This window comes from Bacillus rossius, chromosome 3 (assembly GCF_032445375.1).
Source record: "Bacillus rossius redtenbacheri isolate Brsri chromosome 3, Brsri_v3, whole genome shotgun sequence".
Taxonomy (NCBI): domain Eukaryota; kingdom Metazoa; phylum Arthropoda; class Insecta; order Phasmatodea; family Bacillidae; genus Bacillus; species Bacillus rossius.
In genome coordinates, this window is record NC_086332.1 from 3484727 (window position 1) to 3503359 (window position 18633).

General features: G+C 39.7%; 1 protein-coding gene across 1 annotated transcript; it reads left to right on the top strand.

Annotated features, from left to right (window-relative positions):
• Positions 1–2035: 2035 nt before the first annotated feature.
• On the top strand, positions 2036–12849 carry LOC134530003 (G-protein coupled receptor 143-like). The gene is made up of 7 exons (XM_063364528.1): positions 2036–2044; positions 2151–2186; positions 3103–3214; positions 5911–6005; positions 7997–8175; positions 9119–9446; positions 12473–12849. The coding sequence occupies exons 1-7, from the start codon at positions 2036–2038 to the stop codon at positions 12701–12703; spliced, it is 990 nt and encodes a 329-aa protein (XP_063220598.1). The 3' UTR covers positions 12704–12849.
• The last annotated feature ends 5784 nt before the right edge of the window (positions 12850–18633 follow it).

An 18633-nucleotide genomic window follows, 5' to 3' on the forward strand; every position in this document is an offset into this window, starting at 1 on the left:
CCCTCCTCGGAGCTTTCCTCACCCACTCTCACTCTTTGTCTTCTATTCCTCAGGAAATCACCCACCCAGTTTACCACCCTTCCATCCCTCACCAGCAACTCAACCTTTTCCATTAACCTCCTATGGGGGACCTTATCAAACGCCTTTTCAAAATCTATAAAGATTGCATCTATCTGCTTCCCCCCGTCCACCGCTTCCACCAGGTCTTCCAACAGCCCAGCCATCTGGGTCTCGCATGAGAACCCCATCCTGAATCCATGCTGCCTGTTATCCACCCACCCCAGATCTTCCATTTCCCCCTTTACGTACCTTCCTACCAACCTCTCCATCACTTTTCCTACACAGGACGTCAAACTGACCGGCCTGTAACTTCCTGGCTCCGCCTTATCATTTCCCCCCTTGTAGATGGGAACTACCACTGCCTCCTTCCATTCCATTGGTAGTTTCCCCTCCTCCAGAGACTGCTTGAAAACCTCCAACAGGTACTTCCCAATCTCCCTATCACCCAACTTCAAATGACTATTCCCTATACCATCTGGCCCAGCTGCCTTTCTCCCTTTCAACCTCCTGATCACCTTAATTACATCTGTCAGTCGCAGCTCAAAGGCCTTCCTGCCCATTAAACTGTCGTCCTCTTTACCCTCCCATGCCTCCCCCTTTGTAAATACTGCCAGATATTGCTCCTGCAGTAAGTCTGCCTTTTCCCTGTCCTCTGTATATTCCTGCCCCCCTCCTCCTCTGAGAACCCCTATTCCCTCCTCACCCTTCACTCTTCTTATGTATCTGTAGAGCTCCGCCCCATTTACCGTCCCCCCTTCCCCCATCAGCTGTTCCATGTAAGCATCCCTTGCTTCCCGCGATTTCCTCCCTAGTTCCTTCCCAAGCGCCTTCATTTCCGCCTCTATCTCCTCTCCACCAAGCTTCCTTGCCCTCGCATGCAGCCTCCTACATTTCCTTTTCAACACTTTCAACTCCCTTCCATAGTAGGGAGGGTCACCTCCTTGGCCTACCCTCCTCTGAGGTACAAAACGTGTAGCCATCTGCAGCAGAATATTTCTTAAGGCAGCCCATCTACCTTCGAGGTCCTCTATATCTACCCATCTACTGTATTCCCCCTTCAGGAATGCCTCTGCCCCCACTCTATCAGCCTTACCCCAACAGTTTACCACGTTTCCCCTCCTTACCCTTTTCTCCCTCCAGCCCACGTCTAACTCCACTACTGGGATCCTGTGATCACTGATGCCCTCCATTACCACACTTCCCCTGACCGCCTCCATTGGTCTCACAAGTACCACATCCAACAGGTTCCCGTCATCCTGCTCTCCTCTCCTGGCACCTTTTCTGGTGCTTTCAGTCACCACCTGCTCCAGTCCTCTGTTTGCCAGTTGAGATGCCCATCTCTGTTCCCTTGACCCCATCCCCTCCGGCCCCTTTTCCCATGCCACCCCTGGCATGTTCAGATCCCCCGCCACTATCACCCACTTGCCTTCCCCTAGCATGTCCAACCTGTCCTGCACCTCCCGTATGGCTTCATCCCCTTGCCCTGGTGGCCGGTACACCGCAATCAGCCGTACATTTTTCTCTCCTACCTGGAACTGCATCTCCAATAACTCCGCTCTCCCCCCAACCCATACAACCCTACCACAGAGTCCCTCTCGCATGCACACCATTACCCCTCCTCCATTCCTGTTCCTGTCCCTTCTAAATATTTCAAAGTGTGCTCTCTTCAGTTCCCCATCTCTAATTTCCTCGTCCAACCATGTATTTATAATGTAGCTAACCGAACCTAATTGACCATTAGTTATCAAGAGTTACAATGAACAAAAAAAAAAACGAAGATGCACGATCGGACGTTCGGCTCTCTCGTCTGTGAAAAGATGGCTTCCCATGTTATATAAATCTATGAAGTATTATTTGTAAACAAACGCACGTGTCAACGTTTACAATAAACCATTCGTACTTACAACTTCACAACATGGCGAATTTTCATGACTAATCGCTACCTGTATAAATTACTAGCATAGTTTAGCCCCTGATGATCGTGGTGTAGTTTAATTTAAACCAGCCATAAGCCTTGGAGTTAGCCATAAACAACAACGGTGAAGTGAAGTGGTCTATGACTTGCCGACAATGAACGAATATCTCCGAAGGTAAACATTTTTTTTTCACCTCCGACTGCGAAGCAGGTAAGAGCGGGTTTCGTCCTGTTTTGAAGGTAAGCGGGATTACAAGTTATGTAACAAGTCATGGGTAAAAATGGCAGACCCGTCCATACAAACATTTTGCTGTCACCAGCCTAATGATCTTCAGTCAGTATCAAGCATTATGCTAGAATTTAATTCAGATGCTTACAATTCTGTGTGCATAGCATCTTCATCAATTGGAGTCGTTGGTGCAATTTTTCAGGTACAGCGTTTGCAATACTTGTTTATAATTCGCCGACAGTGTTAAAATAATCATTATTCGTTTAATTTTACTACTATTATTTTCACTCCATGCAGCAGTCACTTATATTTTAAGTTGATCAATTTTTTTTTTTTGTTTCATTTCAGAATCCTTATAAATGAGGTTTAATCAACCTTGCATACAAACTTTGCTTTTCGGTTTCGCATGTGTCAGCATAGGAATAATAGTTGGGAATGGAAGTTCTGTGGGGGGAGTATGAGTAAGGGAAGGACTCCTTGCCTCCGGGTGAAAGCCCAATTGCGAGTGTAAATCAAATAAAATATTATTTATATAATTTCTGTTGTAACTGTATGACTATCCATGTATGATTCTTCATACGCACTGCCATTAAACCTTTAAATTTTTAATGTAACTTTTGTTTGATGAATAAAAGAAAATTTTGTAAATTTATTTGGATGTAGGTACTTGAAAAAAAGGATAGCCAACAAGTTAGGGGGTAGGGGGTGGAAACAGTGACTTTGAGATATTTTAAGGTAGATGACTAGCTTAAATATTTTTTTCCTCTTAACTTGTTTATAAGGTAGACCCTGTTATCATTATTATTAATTTTAACTGTCTTTAAAGTCTTTTGTACATTTGAAAATGTCAAATAATTTAATTCTGAGATAAACTTAACGAGGAAGTTTTTTCCCCTAGATTTTGCCTCGTGAGGACATCAGACAGCCCCACAGGTGGCACACACAGTCAACTACTCGCGGCAAGAAGATCATCACATGGCTCGCCATCGCTGACTTGTTGGCATCACTGGGTAAGACAAGGGTAAATATTTACTTGGGCGGTATTTCCGAAAAAAAATGTTAAAAATACGAAAATACCTTTATTATATGCTCTTCAAATTCCTCTTTTCATTAAAATCGGCGGAGATTAGAAATTCCAAATACTTTAGGAGATATCGAATTTTTAAATTTCTTCATATGTAGTTGAACGGTATTTGCGAAAAAAAATGTTAAAAATCCGAAAATACCTTTATTATATGCTCTTCAAATTCCTCTTTTCATTAACAGCAGCGGAGATTAGAAATTCCAAATACTTTAGGAGATATCGAATTTTTAAATTTCAGCACAAAACCAGCGCATTCCTGTGGCGTGCGTGCACCATTGTTTCTTGTTTACGTACGAGTATCTATTTTTTTATTGGATAATGATGTCACGTGATTGTTCGTGATAGGCCAGAATTCAAATGAACTAATACGTGATTATTTAGTTCAATTATTGTTTAAAACAGTGTTTAATTACCGCCTCCAACTTAGGTGAGTTTTTAACGTTTCTAATTTTAAAGTCTTATTTGTTATTTTGATATTGTTGCGCAAGTAATAAGTAACAAAAAAATTTACGTGAGTTGTTACTGTACATCCTTTGTTACGGGTTTGTTAGGTAAGGTCAGTTACATTATAAATAATTTAAAACTAAAGAATAATTAAAATTAATTCACATTATTTTTAATATCACCTTAGTTTGAAAGTATTTATAATGTAACTGACCTGACCTAATCGACCATTTTAGTTTACTGTTCACCCTCTGTCCGGGTTTGTTTGGTCAGGTCAGTTACATTATAAATATTTTAAAACTAAACAGCCATTAAAATTAATTCACAAAATAATTTTTAATGTCGGCTTAGTTTGAAAGTATTAATAATGTAACTGACCTGACCTAATCAACCATTTTATTAATTACGCATTCACGATTCACGTATTCACGAACACACGGCAAAATAACAAAAATGGCGCCGCTCGAATGGTTCCACAGGTCTTGTATTGCAAAATTAAAAAATTCGATATCTCCTAAAGTATTTGGAATTTCTTATCTCCGCCGCTTTTAATGAAAAGAGGAAGTTGAAGAGCATATGATGAAGGTATTTTCGGATTTTTAACATTTATTTTCGCGAATACCGCTCAACTACATATGATGAAATTTAAAAATTTGATATCTCCTAAAGTATTTGGAATTTCTTACCTCCGCCACTTTTAATGAAAAGAGGAAGTTGAAGAGCATAAAATAAAGGTATTTTCGGATTTTTAACAATTTTTTTTCGGAAATACCGCCCAAGTAAATATTTACCAAGACAAGTCATCTCCTTCTCAACACCCGCTTGTCACTTCACACTCTATTTATAATTTTTGGGTCTTCACTTACTGAGAGAAGAGATATTTCAAAAGTAAGATTATAGAAGCAATTCTGTGTGTGTCGTGTTCGGATGCGAAACCTCAGAAAATGAACTTCTAACGAGTGACCGCTATGCAATTAGTCAGGCAAAATTCATGATTATTTGCCTGACTCGTACATGTAGCTTCGGTGAATTCTTCGCCAAGGACACGGCTACAACCCAGAAGTCAAGCTACTTCATGTAGCGTATAGTGGGTGGAAAATGGTGCAACAGAACACAGAATATACTCCTTACATAGTGGAACATCCAAACATTTGTCTTGCCATGAAGAAGGAGCAATCCAACATTGAGGGTGAAGCTGATTGGTTTCTTTTACTGATTTATTGCAGGTACTTTATCAGATGTGTTTGTCGAGAACTGGCAACGTGTTATCTTGCGGTGCAATTGTTTCCCATCATGCACATTCTGCCGCTGCTCTAAACCCATCAAGCCTCGTCTTGTTCATGTGCCGAGCATCTGGAGATGACAGATACATTAAATGTGTACCTTCTTGCAACTGTCAACGCTACTCAGAGAAGGAAATAATAGCCATTAATATTATTATTGTATATTACTATTGGCAGGCACTATAATTAAAAAAAAAATTAATAAATTGTTAGTGTTGTTTCGATACAGGTATCGGATATTGGCCGCCGTTCGGTATCGCACAGGTATCTGGGATATCAGAAAAATTATATCCAGATTCTGATTTTGTTGAATATTTGCAATCTTCATTTGTCATAGTTTTAATATTTTTTTATATTTATTGAATTCTTTTAAATACACTTTTAAAATACAAATCATAATTAATGACTTAGGCACTGTTTAACTACAAGTAAATAAAATTGAAGATTTTTACCTAATAAATAATTTGTGTTGTTTAAAGTACCTAATAATAATATTGAAGTAGAGTTATTAATTATTATAGTTAAGAACAGCAAATAATTTTTGTTCAAGATTGGTATACTTGTGAAAAGTCTTAAAATTTAAAGTCAATTTATATTTTAAAAAATACTTATACCCTCATAATTGTGGAATGCAAGAAAAAATAAATTTTGTAGTTAATAAATATATATATTTTTTTGTTTCTGGAAGCCTTAGTGCTTAGATTTTTTTTTCTATTAATTTTTTTCATTCATTGATTTTAATTGTTTTTATTTTATTAACACAAAACTTTCAATAATTTTTTTTTAAATTGAAATTTAGAAAATAATAATGATTACATTTTAAAACATATTTACAAAAAAATGTTCTATCGTAGTATTTCAGAGTTCCCAGTCACGGAAGCTGCTACTGTTTCAGGCGTGTTTGTTCGCTCCATGGTGTGGCTGAGCTCCAAGGACCTGATGCCGGCCGTCGGGGGGAGTACCAGCATTCTGTTCTGTGCCATCACTTCCGTGAGTTCCCGCTGCCTTTTGGAGGGACACTCGAACAGTTTAAATTATAAGATGTATTCTTCCTAGTCATAATCCTTTGGTAACTACTTTGGTATGGATTCATAAACGTAAAACTTAACCAATCATGACCGTTTATAGTTGAAAATATATTTTTAACTCAAAATATCAGCCAGAATGTGCATGTTGTGTACAGTGGCGTGCCCAGGATTTTGCTCTGGGGGGGGGGGGGGGTCAGGCACAAGGCTAGGGCCTTTCTGGGGGGCCTGGGGGGTATGGAATACCCCCCAGCTAGGCGGGGGGTCCGGGAAAATTTTGAAAAATATGTGTTCAATATTGCTGATTTAGGCTATCTAAAAATACTGGCCGTAACTTCATAAAAGTCAGTTTTATGAAGTCTAAATATTTATTTTTTTCATTTTATGAAATTAATATTAAAATATTTTTAGCCCTGGGGGGGGTCCGGTCCCGCTCGTCCCCCCCCCCCCCTAGGCACGCCCCTGGAATTTTACTTTTGAATTGTGACTGAACCTCATATAAGATCAGAAAAAATCGGTGAAAGACTGCTTAATTGTTTTGCACTGGACTTATGAGCTGCTTGCTTCAAAACTGAAGAGATAAACAGAAAGTAAAATTTATTGTGTGAATGAAAAACCTGGTTTAATCAACACTTCACTTTACTGTAAGTATACTCATCCATCGAAGTAACACTGTTCTGTTTGCACAGTTTTGAAGTAGAGACTCCAATAAATTACTGAATTTTTTTAAAAGTGTGTTCATAGATTCAACATTGAGATCTTTTTCTTTTACATGAATTTTTATTTCCATGTGCGCACAATGGCAACTGCACTTGTGTAGTATTAAACACAATGCAACGAAATAATGATATAACTATTCAACTAACCCTTTCCTTAATAGGTATTCACTTCCTTTATCACATATTTACTTTTTCCAAATTAACATAGTAATGTGGTTTATATTATGCAGAAATATCTACAATGACCGAGTGTTCAGTCATGGTTACATTACGCCATCTTGCGCGTTAGCAGCAGCTCTGTGTATACCTCGTGCCAACCAGAATGCACTAGAGGCAAGTCATGTGGTTAGCAGTTCCTGACAGACATGCATTTAGTAATTAGCAGACTGGAGTTACTTTGACAGGTTAAATTATTTTTCTGTTTAATATAAACAATTTATGCTTCTTTAATCTAATTAAAATTGAAATGTTTTATCTATGTGAGTAACATTATTATTTTGTAACTCAGAAATGTTGTTAGTGCCTACGTAATAAGAAAATGTTATGCCCAAAGAATGTTAAGTAATTAATGCAGCCTGTGATTTTTTCTTCTTTTTTATTTTATTTTGGAGATTTTATCCAAAAATTTAATTTAAGTATTTATTTAAATGTACTTTAAATATATTCTGACTTAACAAAGAATTCTGTAAATTGATTTTAACGGCAACATTGTATTGATTAAAATGGTAGCCATTAAGCTCACTTTCATGTTTGGAAAACAACTTTTAAAAATTTCCAATTTTGTTTCAATACAGAATTGCTTGCTTGCTTATCTGTTGAGTATCCTGTCCATAATAACAATAAACATCACTTTCCTGCTCATAAAAAAAAAATTTGTAAGTTAGCTAATCAAGTGAGTGTGAAATTTATTTTCCACCTTCCGAGCAGTGGAACCAGCTACAGCATCAACTGCTTTGTGAAAATCCTGTGACCTTGCATGAAAATACTTGAGTAAATTTTAAAATATGTACACGTTGTTATAAAGTCTGGTTGTGATGTGAACAAAGCTGGAGAGCACATTTTGTCAAAGATTGTTAACTTTTGTGCTGACTTTAATTCGTAGCAGTTGAATGTTTGACTCTTATGTATCTCTTAGTCCAGCAGCTTTTTATTAATATGTAGTTAAATGAATTGCAATGCAGTTTAGATACGGGAGCTGTGAAGGAGTGTACAGTTTGCCCCTGCCCCTGCTTGCCAGGCGTGGGTGCAGTACTTCTACACGGCGACGTGGATCTGGACGCTGTGCTATGCCCTCGACATGCGACTGTTCCTGAAGGACCGTCCGGGGCACCCGTACTGGTACCACGCGGCCTCGTGGGTGCTGCCGGCCTTCACCACCACCGTGGGGCTGTCGCTGCTCTACCTGCCCGACGCCAAGTGAGTCTGGGAGGGCAGGGGGTGTTCAACGCACCGTCAATAACGCCCCGGATGTCAGACCTAAGGTCTGTTCCGAGTAGGAATGTATTTTGATTTCTGCTGTCGACGTATGTCACCGGAATGCGTCTCGGTATTAACCCACTCCTGTAACAGTCCTTGTCGGAAGCAGCGCAAAACAAAGCCTCCTCGGGTCTTCGCCTCTTCAGCAGCGAAGCCACCCTTGCCAGCCGAACAGTTGTCACTTCAGGATGGCAGTCGTCGTCACCACTCACTCCCAAATGTCGCTGAACCCAGCCAACTGAATCAGTTGTCCAACACTTAGGGGTCGTCCATTAATGACGTGATGTTTTTTTTTAGCAAATTTTTAACCCCCCTCCCCCCTAGTGATTTGTGGTGAGGTATCTAACTTACCCCCCTCCCCAATAAATCACGTGTATGTTTTCGGTACAAAATATTTTTAAAAATTTCAGAATATTATCTTTAAATATAGGTATAATCTAATTTAATTCTGGAAAATTAAGCACAGTGATGAAAATGTCCAGACACACATTAAGGTTGCAGGTTTATTGTCACTGGCATAAAAATAATAAAGGAAAGGCTTATATGTGATTTACGCATGTATTCGGCACCAAAATCACAGTCTTACTGGCGACTGGCAAGCCGAGCCGGGTGGTTCATGTTGCGGCGGGCGGGGATATTGTTGCCTGGCTACGGCGAGTCAAGGTCATGGGTCGCTTTTCGGTTTAGTAGAAATCGCGCGAAAAAATTAATACACGTGATATCTCTCTACACCCACCCCCCTCCCCCCCCCCCCCTTTCGAGCCTCACGTGATTAATGGAAGATCCCTTGCACAGCGTGCGGGATTGGCCGATGGCGGTGGTGATTGGCGGGAACGGGGCCGGAAGCGCCGGGACGGGAGCCTCGGAGCGCCGCTTGTTGCAGGTGCCACAGCGTGACGTCCCTGGCGAGCGCGCTGGCCCGCATCCTGCCCAACTACTGCGCCACCTACCTGCCCATCGTGGTGGTGATGGTGGTGAACCCGGTGCTGTACATGCTCTCTCTGCGGGACGTGCAGCTGGTGGTGGCCAGCGGCATGGGCCAGTACACGGGCAAGGAGCGCTCCCAGGTGGACGCCGTGCGTCTCCGCTTCGCGCTCATCAACCTGGCCTTCTACCTGTGCTGGCTGCCCAACCTGGTGAACGGCGCGCTGCTGTGGGCGCTGTGGATCCGGCTGCCCCACCAGGTCGTCATCCTCTTCTGGTACATCATGGTGGGTGTGCGTCCCGTTCCGAGAGCCGCGGGAACAGTCCGGACTATCAGGCACAGTTCAGCTGCGAGGGTTCTTTTACAAGCTGGGTGCTAGGGCAAACTTGGACACAAGGTACGCTGTCGTTCCTTCGGGTCAACATGGTGATCTTTTCGAGAAGTGCACTGCTCACCCTGTTTTAATCACGTAATCGTCGCAATGATATTTTTAGGGCGTCAAAATTTGAATGATAAAACGTACTTTCCATGAACGTGTTTTGTTTTTTTATGAATAACTTCACCTAACCAAAAAAAAAAATTTTGTTAGCATAAAAATCGCACCCTTACTTGTTTTTAGTACAAAATGTGCTACAATTATGCGATAAAACACGGTATCTTGCTTCTTGTGTGGCAGTTGCCCAATTTAGTTTTGCCACGCTCGTCTCTGGTAACCCCAGGCGACTGATACTGACATTCAGCTAGGACTAGGTTTTAGAAGTCTCCTTTGGCTACTTGCTTACTGTATGTAGCAACATTGTATGTTTGTTTTCTAGAAACATTTATTTTCCCTTTTCCAGTTTTATTGTTTTTACATACAATGTTGTTTTTGAATCATTTTTTCGAGAGGAAAGGTTTCAAATATTTTTTTATTGACGTTGATGTTGAACTTGAAATGAAATGTTCAAATTAGGTATGTGTTTCCTTTTGCACAGCCAGCTAATCAGCCTATATGTAAATACTTAATTTTCGTACTGTGATTCACTACACTGTTTTAATTATAATATTTGAATAGGAGCATTCAAGCATTAATCAGTATACTTCTCAAGGTTCTCGCAAACAGTACATATTTAATCAAAAGAAACCCAATACATAGGGGCATGCATGTTTTGTTAAAAAAAATAATTCAGAATGCCCATTAAGGTAAGCCTGCGCTAGCAATTGTTCCGTTGTGATTGGCGGTCGTCTACAAGAGAAACCATTGCCCTATTTGGTCGGACCAATCAAGACTCATTTACATCCGCAGTGGATGGCTAATGCATTCTCTCTTCGGTGGGATATTCAAAAATCTTGTTTTACTTAAGCAAAATAACTGCCAATATAAGTAGTTTCTAAACATAAATGGAACAATTGTATGTGAACATAATACATATTGTCGAATACAATTTTTTGTGAATTTGTATTTTTATATATCTTTTTTAACTTAAGTTAGCATGTTTTGAATAAAATAAGTATAAATTATTATTTACCCTCAGATGAATGCTTATCACTATGAGAAGTGTCAGAATATTTCAGTGCACATAAGTTAAGTTAGTTAAAAAAAAAATGTGAGTTAATAGGACAAACTCTGAATCAAACATACCATTACTACACCTTTTCCCCCATCCATTTTGGTGTATTTATATATTGTGTTGTGAGGGGGGGAGGGGGGTGTTTTCGAATCGGCGTACTTTTATACCTTGGCCGCCACCACGTGGATGGGCACGTGGACCCGGCTACCGACTCTGTCTCAGGGCCGTGACGTGACCCGTGTGGAGCTAGGCTCGACTTCCCCCCGCTAGCACTCACCGGCCCGCTCTCAGCGGCGGGCACGCTATGTTACTGCTCGTGGGGTCTCCAGGCGCCCCACACTCCTCCGTCTCTGAGCTGGGAAACTCGTGGTCGAGAATTAAATGCAACGAGTCTGGTGAATATTGAGCTTTATTGGCGCCGACACGTACACTCACGACGCACTCAGAAAACAGCACATAGTCCAGGTTTCTTGCTGACCAGGACACCGCGTGGCCCGGGCCCCGAAAGTATAAGTCCGCGATTAATCTAAAACGCTCATTTGCGTTTTTACCATACTGCAATACATTAATTTTTCTAAGTGAGCAGCAACTATTATTAATTAATTAAGTGAAACAGTCTGCCGCCGGGGTAGGCCTCGAAGGTTGATTAAAAAATGTTTAAAAAATAGTTACGATGGCGGATATTAACGGATCGGTTACAAGCAAAAGTTAAAGTCGATGAGGTGCTGAGATGCATCCTACCCTGCACGGCGAACGGTAGAGACTGCCCTGGGCCCCGGGTGTCATGGCCGCAGGAAGTGCTGAACTTACAGTTAGTACATTAATATTAAAGACAGTTAAATATAACTATTAAAACCTTTTAAAAATTGCAAGTTAATTAAGATTTAAAGATTACATATTACAGATATTTTAGAATTATTTTTTTTAAAAACATACAGTCTCCACTGCTCCAGTTAGGGTGGGCGCCGAAAGGGTTCACGCACACACGCACTTGTTGGCGGGAGGCCTGAAACAGAGGGTGTCGGTGGGAGGAGAGGGGGTCAGCAGCGGCGTGAGGCACATCGGGCTTATGGAGGGCGTAACCCTGGTCGACGTCAGTTGCTTCTTCACTATGATATTTTGTGTTATATTATGAATGCAGATACTTAAATTTTTTTGTGTTAAGTATGCATAGCCAACTAAATAAGTGTACCTGTGCATATAGAACTCTTATATGTTGGAAACAGTAAACTTAAGTATCTTGACTTGATGTAAGCTTTTGGACATACGCCATTGCTAAGCATCTAAGTATCTTGAGATGCACGTGTACCAATATCATCAAAAACTGTTTAAATACAGGTGTTTTACTTCAGTCATCGTTTTTGTAGCTTGTACAGTAGACTATATAAAGCATGTAGAAGCATACACAGTCTCAGTGAAATAATGAATACATTACAAGGACAAGCCTTACACCATGTACTTTTTAAAATAATTTTAAAAAAAAGTACAGATGGAACTTTTATCATCATTTTTTTTGAGGAACTTAAACTGAAAACAAGTTTATTTAGAAATAAGGAATTGAAACTAATTTCTTTTAGCAGTGGAAAAATTTTCAATCGGATTTAGTAATTACTTTTTGTGGTAAATTTTCTCCTCCAAGATTTGGACCTGCCCTATATTTCACCATGGCGCGATAATGAGGCATGTGCTGGTTGGTTTAAGTGAGGTGCGGAACGGTGACGGGCTCGAAGTTAAGAGCGTCTGCGACTCCGGCTGTCCGCAGGCGGTGGTGAACCCCCTCCAGGCGCTGCTCAACAGCCTGGTGTACAACCGCTGGGGTGACGCCAAGCAGCGCGTGCACATCCCGTTCCGGCGGCTGCGCCCGCGCGGCTCCGCCAGCTCCTCGGAGCCCTCGGCCGCGCGCGAGGCCGCGGTGGAGAGCACGCCCCTCGTCGGCGGGGACCCGGTCCGCCCGCGCGCCCCCATCAACGGCTCCTCCCGGCCGCAGCGCTAGCCCGGCGCCCCTGGTCGGCCCTGTGGCTCCTCCGCCTTCCCGTTCTCTCCCGCGAGACAGACACGCTTACAGGACTACGAGAAGTAGCTCGGCTTCTGGGTTTTAGCCGTGTCCTTGGCAAATAATTCACCGACGTTTCGGTCGACATTGCAGTCGCCATCATCAGGTCGCAGTTACCTACTGACCCTACAGTAGGTAACTGCTCCCTGGTGATGGCGACTGCAATGTCGACCGAAAACGTCGGTGAATTATTCGCCGAGGATGCGGCTACAACCCAGAAGCCAAGCTACTTCAGGGAATGGCCGTGAAAGCCTGCGAACATTACAAAACTACAAGGAATTAACACTTAGTAGAAACAGAGAGAAAAAAAAACTCGTTTGGATGGTACCTGCCCAGCTTTTAAAATAACAACCGTATTTTAAAACTTGAGCTAAAGATGAAGCGTGGATGGTGTTTTGATGAAGGGATGCGTTCTTCTCGTGATCTCTGCCAGGTGGCATCTTCACAGCCAGATATCACCCGCTGCTGTCATTAGTTGACATTTTCCTAGATCTGGCTGACGTGTTCAATTATAATCGTACATAGTTGTTTTTAGGATCAACTCATTACCCCTTGGCAGGGAATGTCTGTATGTGTTTATTGCTGCTTCTTCTGTGTTGAGAAGGAAGCTTAGTGAGATTAAGGTTTTACATCTGTTCTTCGCCGTGCTAGATTTCAGGTGCGAGCAAACTCAACTCGCAGTCCTGCTGGTTTTGGCACGAGCCAGACCATAATGCAAAGGCTGGGAGGATGATTGGAGCAGGGCTTCCAAGAGTGTTAACTAAGAACCAGCCAATTGTGTGTGTGCCTGGAGCACAGTAAAGGACCAATGTCTTTATTCTGAGCTAGTGGCATCAATGATGGGAAACATGCAGATCAAAAACATAGGTGTTTTGTCTTATACTTTATAATTTTAATAATAATCACTGTTGGACTTAAGTCCGCATATTTTCTTTTCCTCGGGAGCTGTTGACAGGTACTCATACTGGATTGGCTTATCGCGTGGGGGTGCATGAGTAGCATATTTTAATGTTGAGTCAAGTCGTGCAAAAAATAGAGTATTTTCGAGTCGAGTTAGCGTAACTTTTTTCCTTCAGAGCTCTACTAACAGGAAATATTGGCACAAAAGTACACACTGAAAATAGCATCTCATGATAGTTTTTGAATCACTATCTACAGTATTAAGATTTACAAAACAATTTTACAACTGTGTATTTCCATGTAATTTAGCTATATTTGAATTTTTCTTACAAAAGATTTGGAAGTAATTATTAATACCTGTTAATAAAAAAAAAATAGAATTATCTCTTTCAAATTATATTATCAAGCACAAAGAAACTAAAATATGTTTTTCCACTTGCATTGCAGTTAAAGTCTTAACATTTAGGATGTTAATTTGTAAAATTAAAGCAATTTTTTCATTGACACTATCATTTCATTGCTATTTTAAATATTCAAGTTTATTATTGCCCTATTCACTATACGCCCAGGATGAGAATATCCAGGGTGTATGTGCAGTAATATTGTTCTTATGCTTGGTGGATGAATTAGCAGTGCCTTAACATTTGATTTGCCCAATATCAGGTTATTTACGGTAACTATGGTGTATCTGTGGTAGTTATTGTGCTTCTGTAGTAACTATGTGGCTTCTACAGTAACTGTACTACTTTTATTTATGTTAACTATTGGTGTTTCATCCGTGTTTATTCGTCTCTTATTCATTTGACTTAACGTTCATGTGGGCTATTATTATTTTCAGCTAGGTGGACGTAAAATATGTAGTTGGTACGTTTATTTCTTTTCAGTGGCACATTGTATGAATGATATTTATCCGGAAAAGCATATTTGAAGCCCAGTTTAAGATAAGGTTTTTACTGCAGTAAATTCTACAAAATTTTGAGTATGTATGTCGCTTGCACAGAAGTTTTTTATATAAGTATAGGTTAACGTAAACAAAATTATGAGAATGCTGCACTAAGTGACTGCAAATATGTTTTAAAAAAAATGAAAATAATACATTCAGATCATACCAGATTATGTAAAATCAGCCACCATCGCTAGCAAATTCAATACTTAACTTTCTACAAGGTTAAAGATAATGAAACTGTGAGAGAATATAAGCATCACATGCTGAAGTACTTAAATTGTGACGAATACCTTTTTTATCAGTTCTGCATCAACTAATCATGTTCCCTACTGAACTGCATTGTATGAGCTTCTCAATTACTTGGTGTATAATCCTAAATTACTCCAGGTTTTATTAATGATGTTAGTTGAATGTTTCATTATATCCATAGACCAAATAGTGAACTCATTTTTCGAGTTTTAAAGTTATGATTGAGTCGAGTACTTGACACTCAACTCAAAATTTTAGTACTCATGCACCCCTACTTAAATTATCATTTATTCAATATGCTTGGTAACTTAAATACACATGGTGATAATAAAGGCTGTCTAATAGTTTAAATGTATTTTGAAGACTGGAGCTAAAGGCTTAATAGATTAGTAGGCTAATTACTTGAATATACTTAAATACATTTTTTAAATTTTGTTTTTCGTTTTTCAGACTAAGGTAGAATGTAAGTTTTAAATAGTATTTTGATTTATTTTAACGTCACAACTTTCTACTAGTATGGAATTTCATTATTGAAGATTCGTTCATAGTAATTTTGGAGCTTAATCATTGTGTGTTAGATTAAGTGACCTATGATAACAACTTCAAATAAATATACTGGCTTCTAGTAAAATTATTAAAGACATTTCCAAATTATTATGTATCAAGTATCATACTTCAGATGTGACTGCAGATGTTTTTCTCAGCCACTGCCTGAGGTGGCTTATGGGTTTCAGACACATCAGTGTCGAAGCAGTAGTCGCGAACATTTCGGTAGACATAGCCGTTACTACTGAGGTTATTAGTAGAGCCAAGATTATATGGTTTTATGCGAAATCGCGAATTTTCACGCGAAATTCATCCCAAACCGCGAAAAAAGCGAAATGGTTTCTAACCACAAATAAACACCTCAATATTGATTTAAATCGTTAACAACCGACTATTGGTTGATTGACAAAAATTCCGTATCTGTTTGTAGAAGAAATGGTCGTCATCCAACTGCAGTATGGTGGTTATTTAATGCGTTAATTATTCATCTTAAAAAATTACAAGCTATCACAAAAATTGACGATTTCACGAACAAAAAAAAGATCGTTATCGGAGTTAGGTTAGGGTTTTTAAACGCATCTAGCCACTAGAGATCACGCCATATTAACAACTGACGATCGTAAACTAAAATTAACAAGTTAACAAACACAACAACGTGAAAAATCTCAGCGCCTTGTTTGCTGTATCCTTTGAAATATACACGTGAACAAAAACTGCATTCATTAAATAAATACGTATGAAAATAAAATAAAAGCGAATATTGATATTTAATGATAACTTGATATTTAATGAAATTTCACTGTAACGCAATTTTGTGTGCTTTTTGAATAAGCAGTTTACCGTGAAGCCTTCATTTTCATTTCACACTTCACAGGCGAGAGAGCCAAAATCGTAACATAATCGAAGTTTTCCGATCGCTAATGTAAAAGCACCATATTGCAAGGATTTATTTATTTTACGGTCATTAAATATTTTAAATAATGCTTACCTACCCAACCCTTCCGGAAAATAAATAAAAACATTTATTTCACTGACCTGACATAACCTAACCTATTACTTAGGGTATAAGGCTCTCTCGCCTGTAAAAAGTAGGCTTCCCGCGGTTTATTTTTTCGCTACAACTTCAGTAAATACTAGTTTTTGGTACCTCCGGGCTTTGTTTACAAATGACGTGCATAAATGAAAGCTAAATTTCTTAATCATGCCGAAAAATAAAGCTACTGCGGCATCACGTGCTGACGAGTTTAAGAATGAGGGATTATACGTCAGTGACGGAAAAATACTTTTCTGTAAATATTGTAATTGCCGTTTGGAGCATGAACGTAAGGACACGGTAAACAAGCACATAATTAGCGACAAACATGTAAAAGCTAAACGATCCCCATGCACTTTGAAACGACAGCTTTCTATCCCAGAAGCAGGAGTGGCGCAAATATGCGCAAAAAAACAAAAGGAAGATTTTGTTCTCGAAACTGTTGAAGCCTTTGTAGCTGCAGGTATTCCTCTTGAGAAACTTGACAACAGCAAGCTGACTGCATGGATGCAGAAGCATGTAAGTAGTGCTGGTGATCTTCCAACAGCGGATTGGATGAGGAAAAAGTACATTCCCCTACTTAGAGAGAAAAAAGAAGTGGAAATCAAGCAGCAGCTCTTGGGGCAAGATGTGGTCATACTCGCAGATGAAACCACTGACAAGAGTAATAATTGTGTTTTCAACATCTTGTTTAAAATTCTGAAACCAGGTGTTGTCAAGATGTTATCTTAGGGGCTTCTTGTGTCCTTGATGCAGCAAATGCTGTTTGTTGTTCTCGGGCAGTGATTGATGTATGCTCCAAATATGAAGTCAAGGAAGAAAACATAATTGCGTATGTTACAGATAGTGCCAGGTACATGACAAAATCTGCTGGCACCCTTGAAGGTGTATTTGGTGACCACATGTACCACATACAATGTTGGGCCCATAAAGTAAACATTTTTGGGCAGATCTGGCAAAACAACTTGGAAGAACTGAACCTCTTCGTTTGTAAGGTAAAGATGGCCTTTCTTAACACCAGAAAGAGGAGGCATGCATACCTTCAATTTCTTCTCCAGAAACATGGAGAAAACAAGGCTCTGGTCAAGTTATTCCCCATGCCAGTTGTTACACGGTGGAACACATGGTTTGAATCTGTATCATTCCTCGCACTCCATCTGCACAACATTGTGGAATTCTTTGAGCAGCTTAGCGAAGATAACTCTGGTGTTAAATATATCAAGGGACTCCAGAAGGAAGAGTTACAATGTCTTGAGGCCACTCTTACATTTGTGGCTCAAAACTGTAACACCTTTGTAGAGCTAATTAATTTTCTTGAAGGAACAAAGTATCCTACTGCTCATCAGTTGTGCAGAAAATTGAGTAAACTGCAAACTACTCTTGATGTCTTGGCTAAGGGAATATTTCCTGAAAATGTTGAAGACATTTTGGCTGAAATGAAAACTGTCAACTCTGCAGCCCTTACAGAGCAGTTCAAGAACACAGCTAAACTCAGTCTTATAAAACTGATTGATCTGGTGAACACTGATCCATCTCGTCAACTATTTCTGGGAATCAGCGCTCTAATGAATCCTCAAAATGTAGGAAACATTAATGTGGAGGAAAAAGAATTCCAGAAACATATTGGGAACCTACCTTTCCTTTGCAAGGTGCAGAAGACCTCTGTAGCGACAGGCTACATAACACTCCAAAACCTGGTTTCCCAAGAGCAGAAGAAACCGCATGTGAACTACATAGACATGGTGGACATACTATGTAAAATGAAAGCGGATTATCCTGAATTTGCAGCTGCTGCTTTAAAGTTAATATGGATACCTGCAACGAATGTGGACTCAGAAAGATCTTTTTCTAAGTATTCTGTAGTTGTAAGTGACAGAAGAAGATCTCTAAAACCACAGAATGCTGAACTGCTGACAATGGTGGCTTTTTCCTGAGCTTAATTATATTGCATTTATAGAACAAAAGTTTAACTGTAGTTTATTATATTTTAATTAATTTAGACTCTCTCCTGAACTCAGGAACAGTACTTACCTGCATAAGAATACTGAATATTTTAGTTGTTAATTTTTTATGTACTTTTATGTTTATGTTTAATGTGCATATTTTAAGTCTCTAACCACGAATTATTGAAGCATTTGATCAAGGCAGCTCTGCTAGGTGTGTACATGTTATTACATGTGTTTTAATTTTTTATGA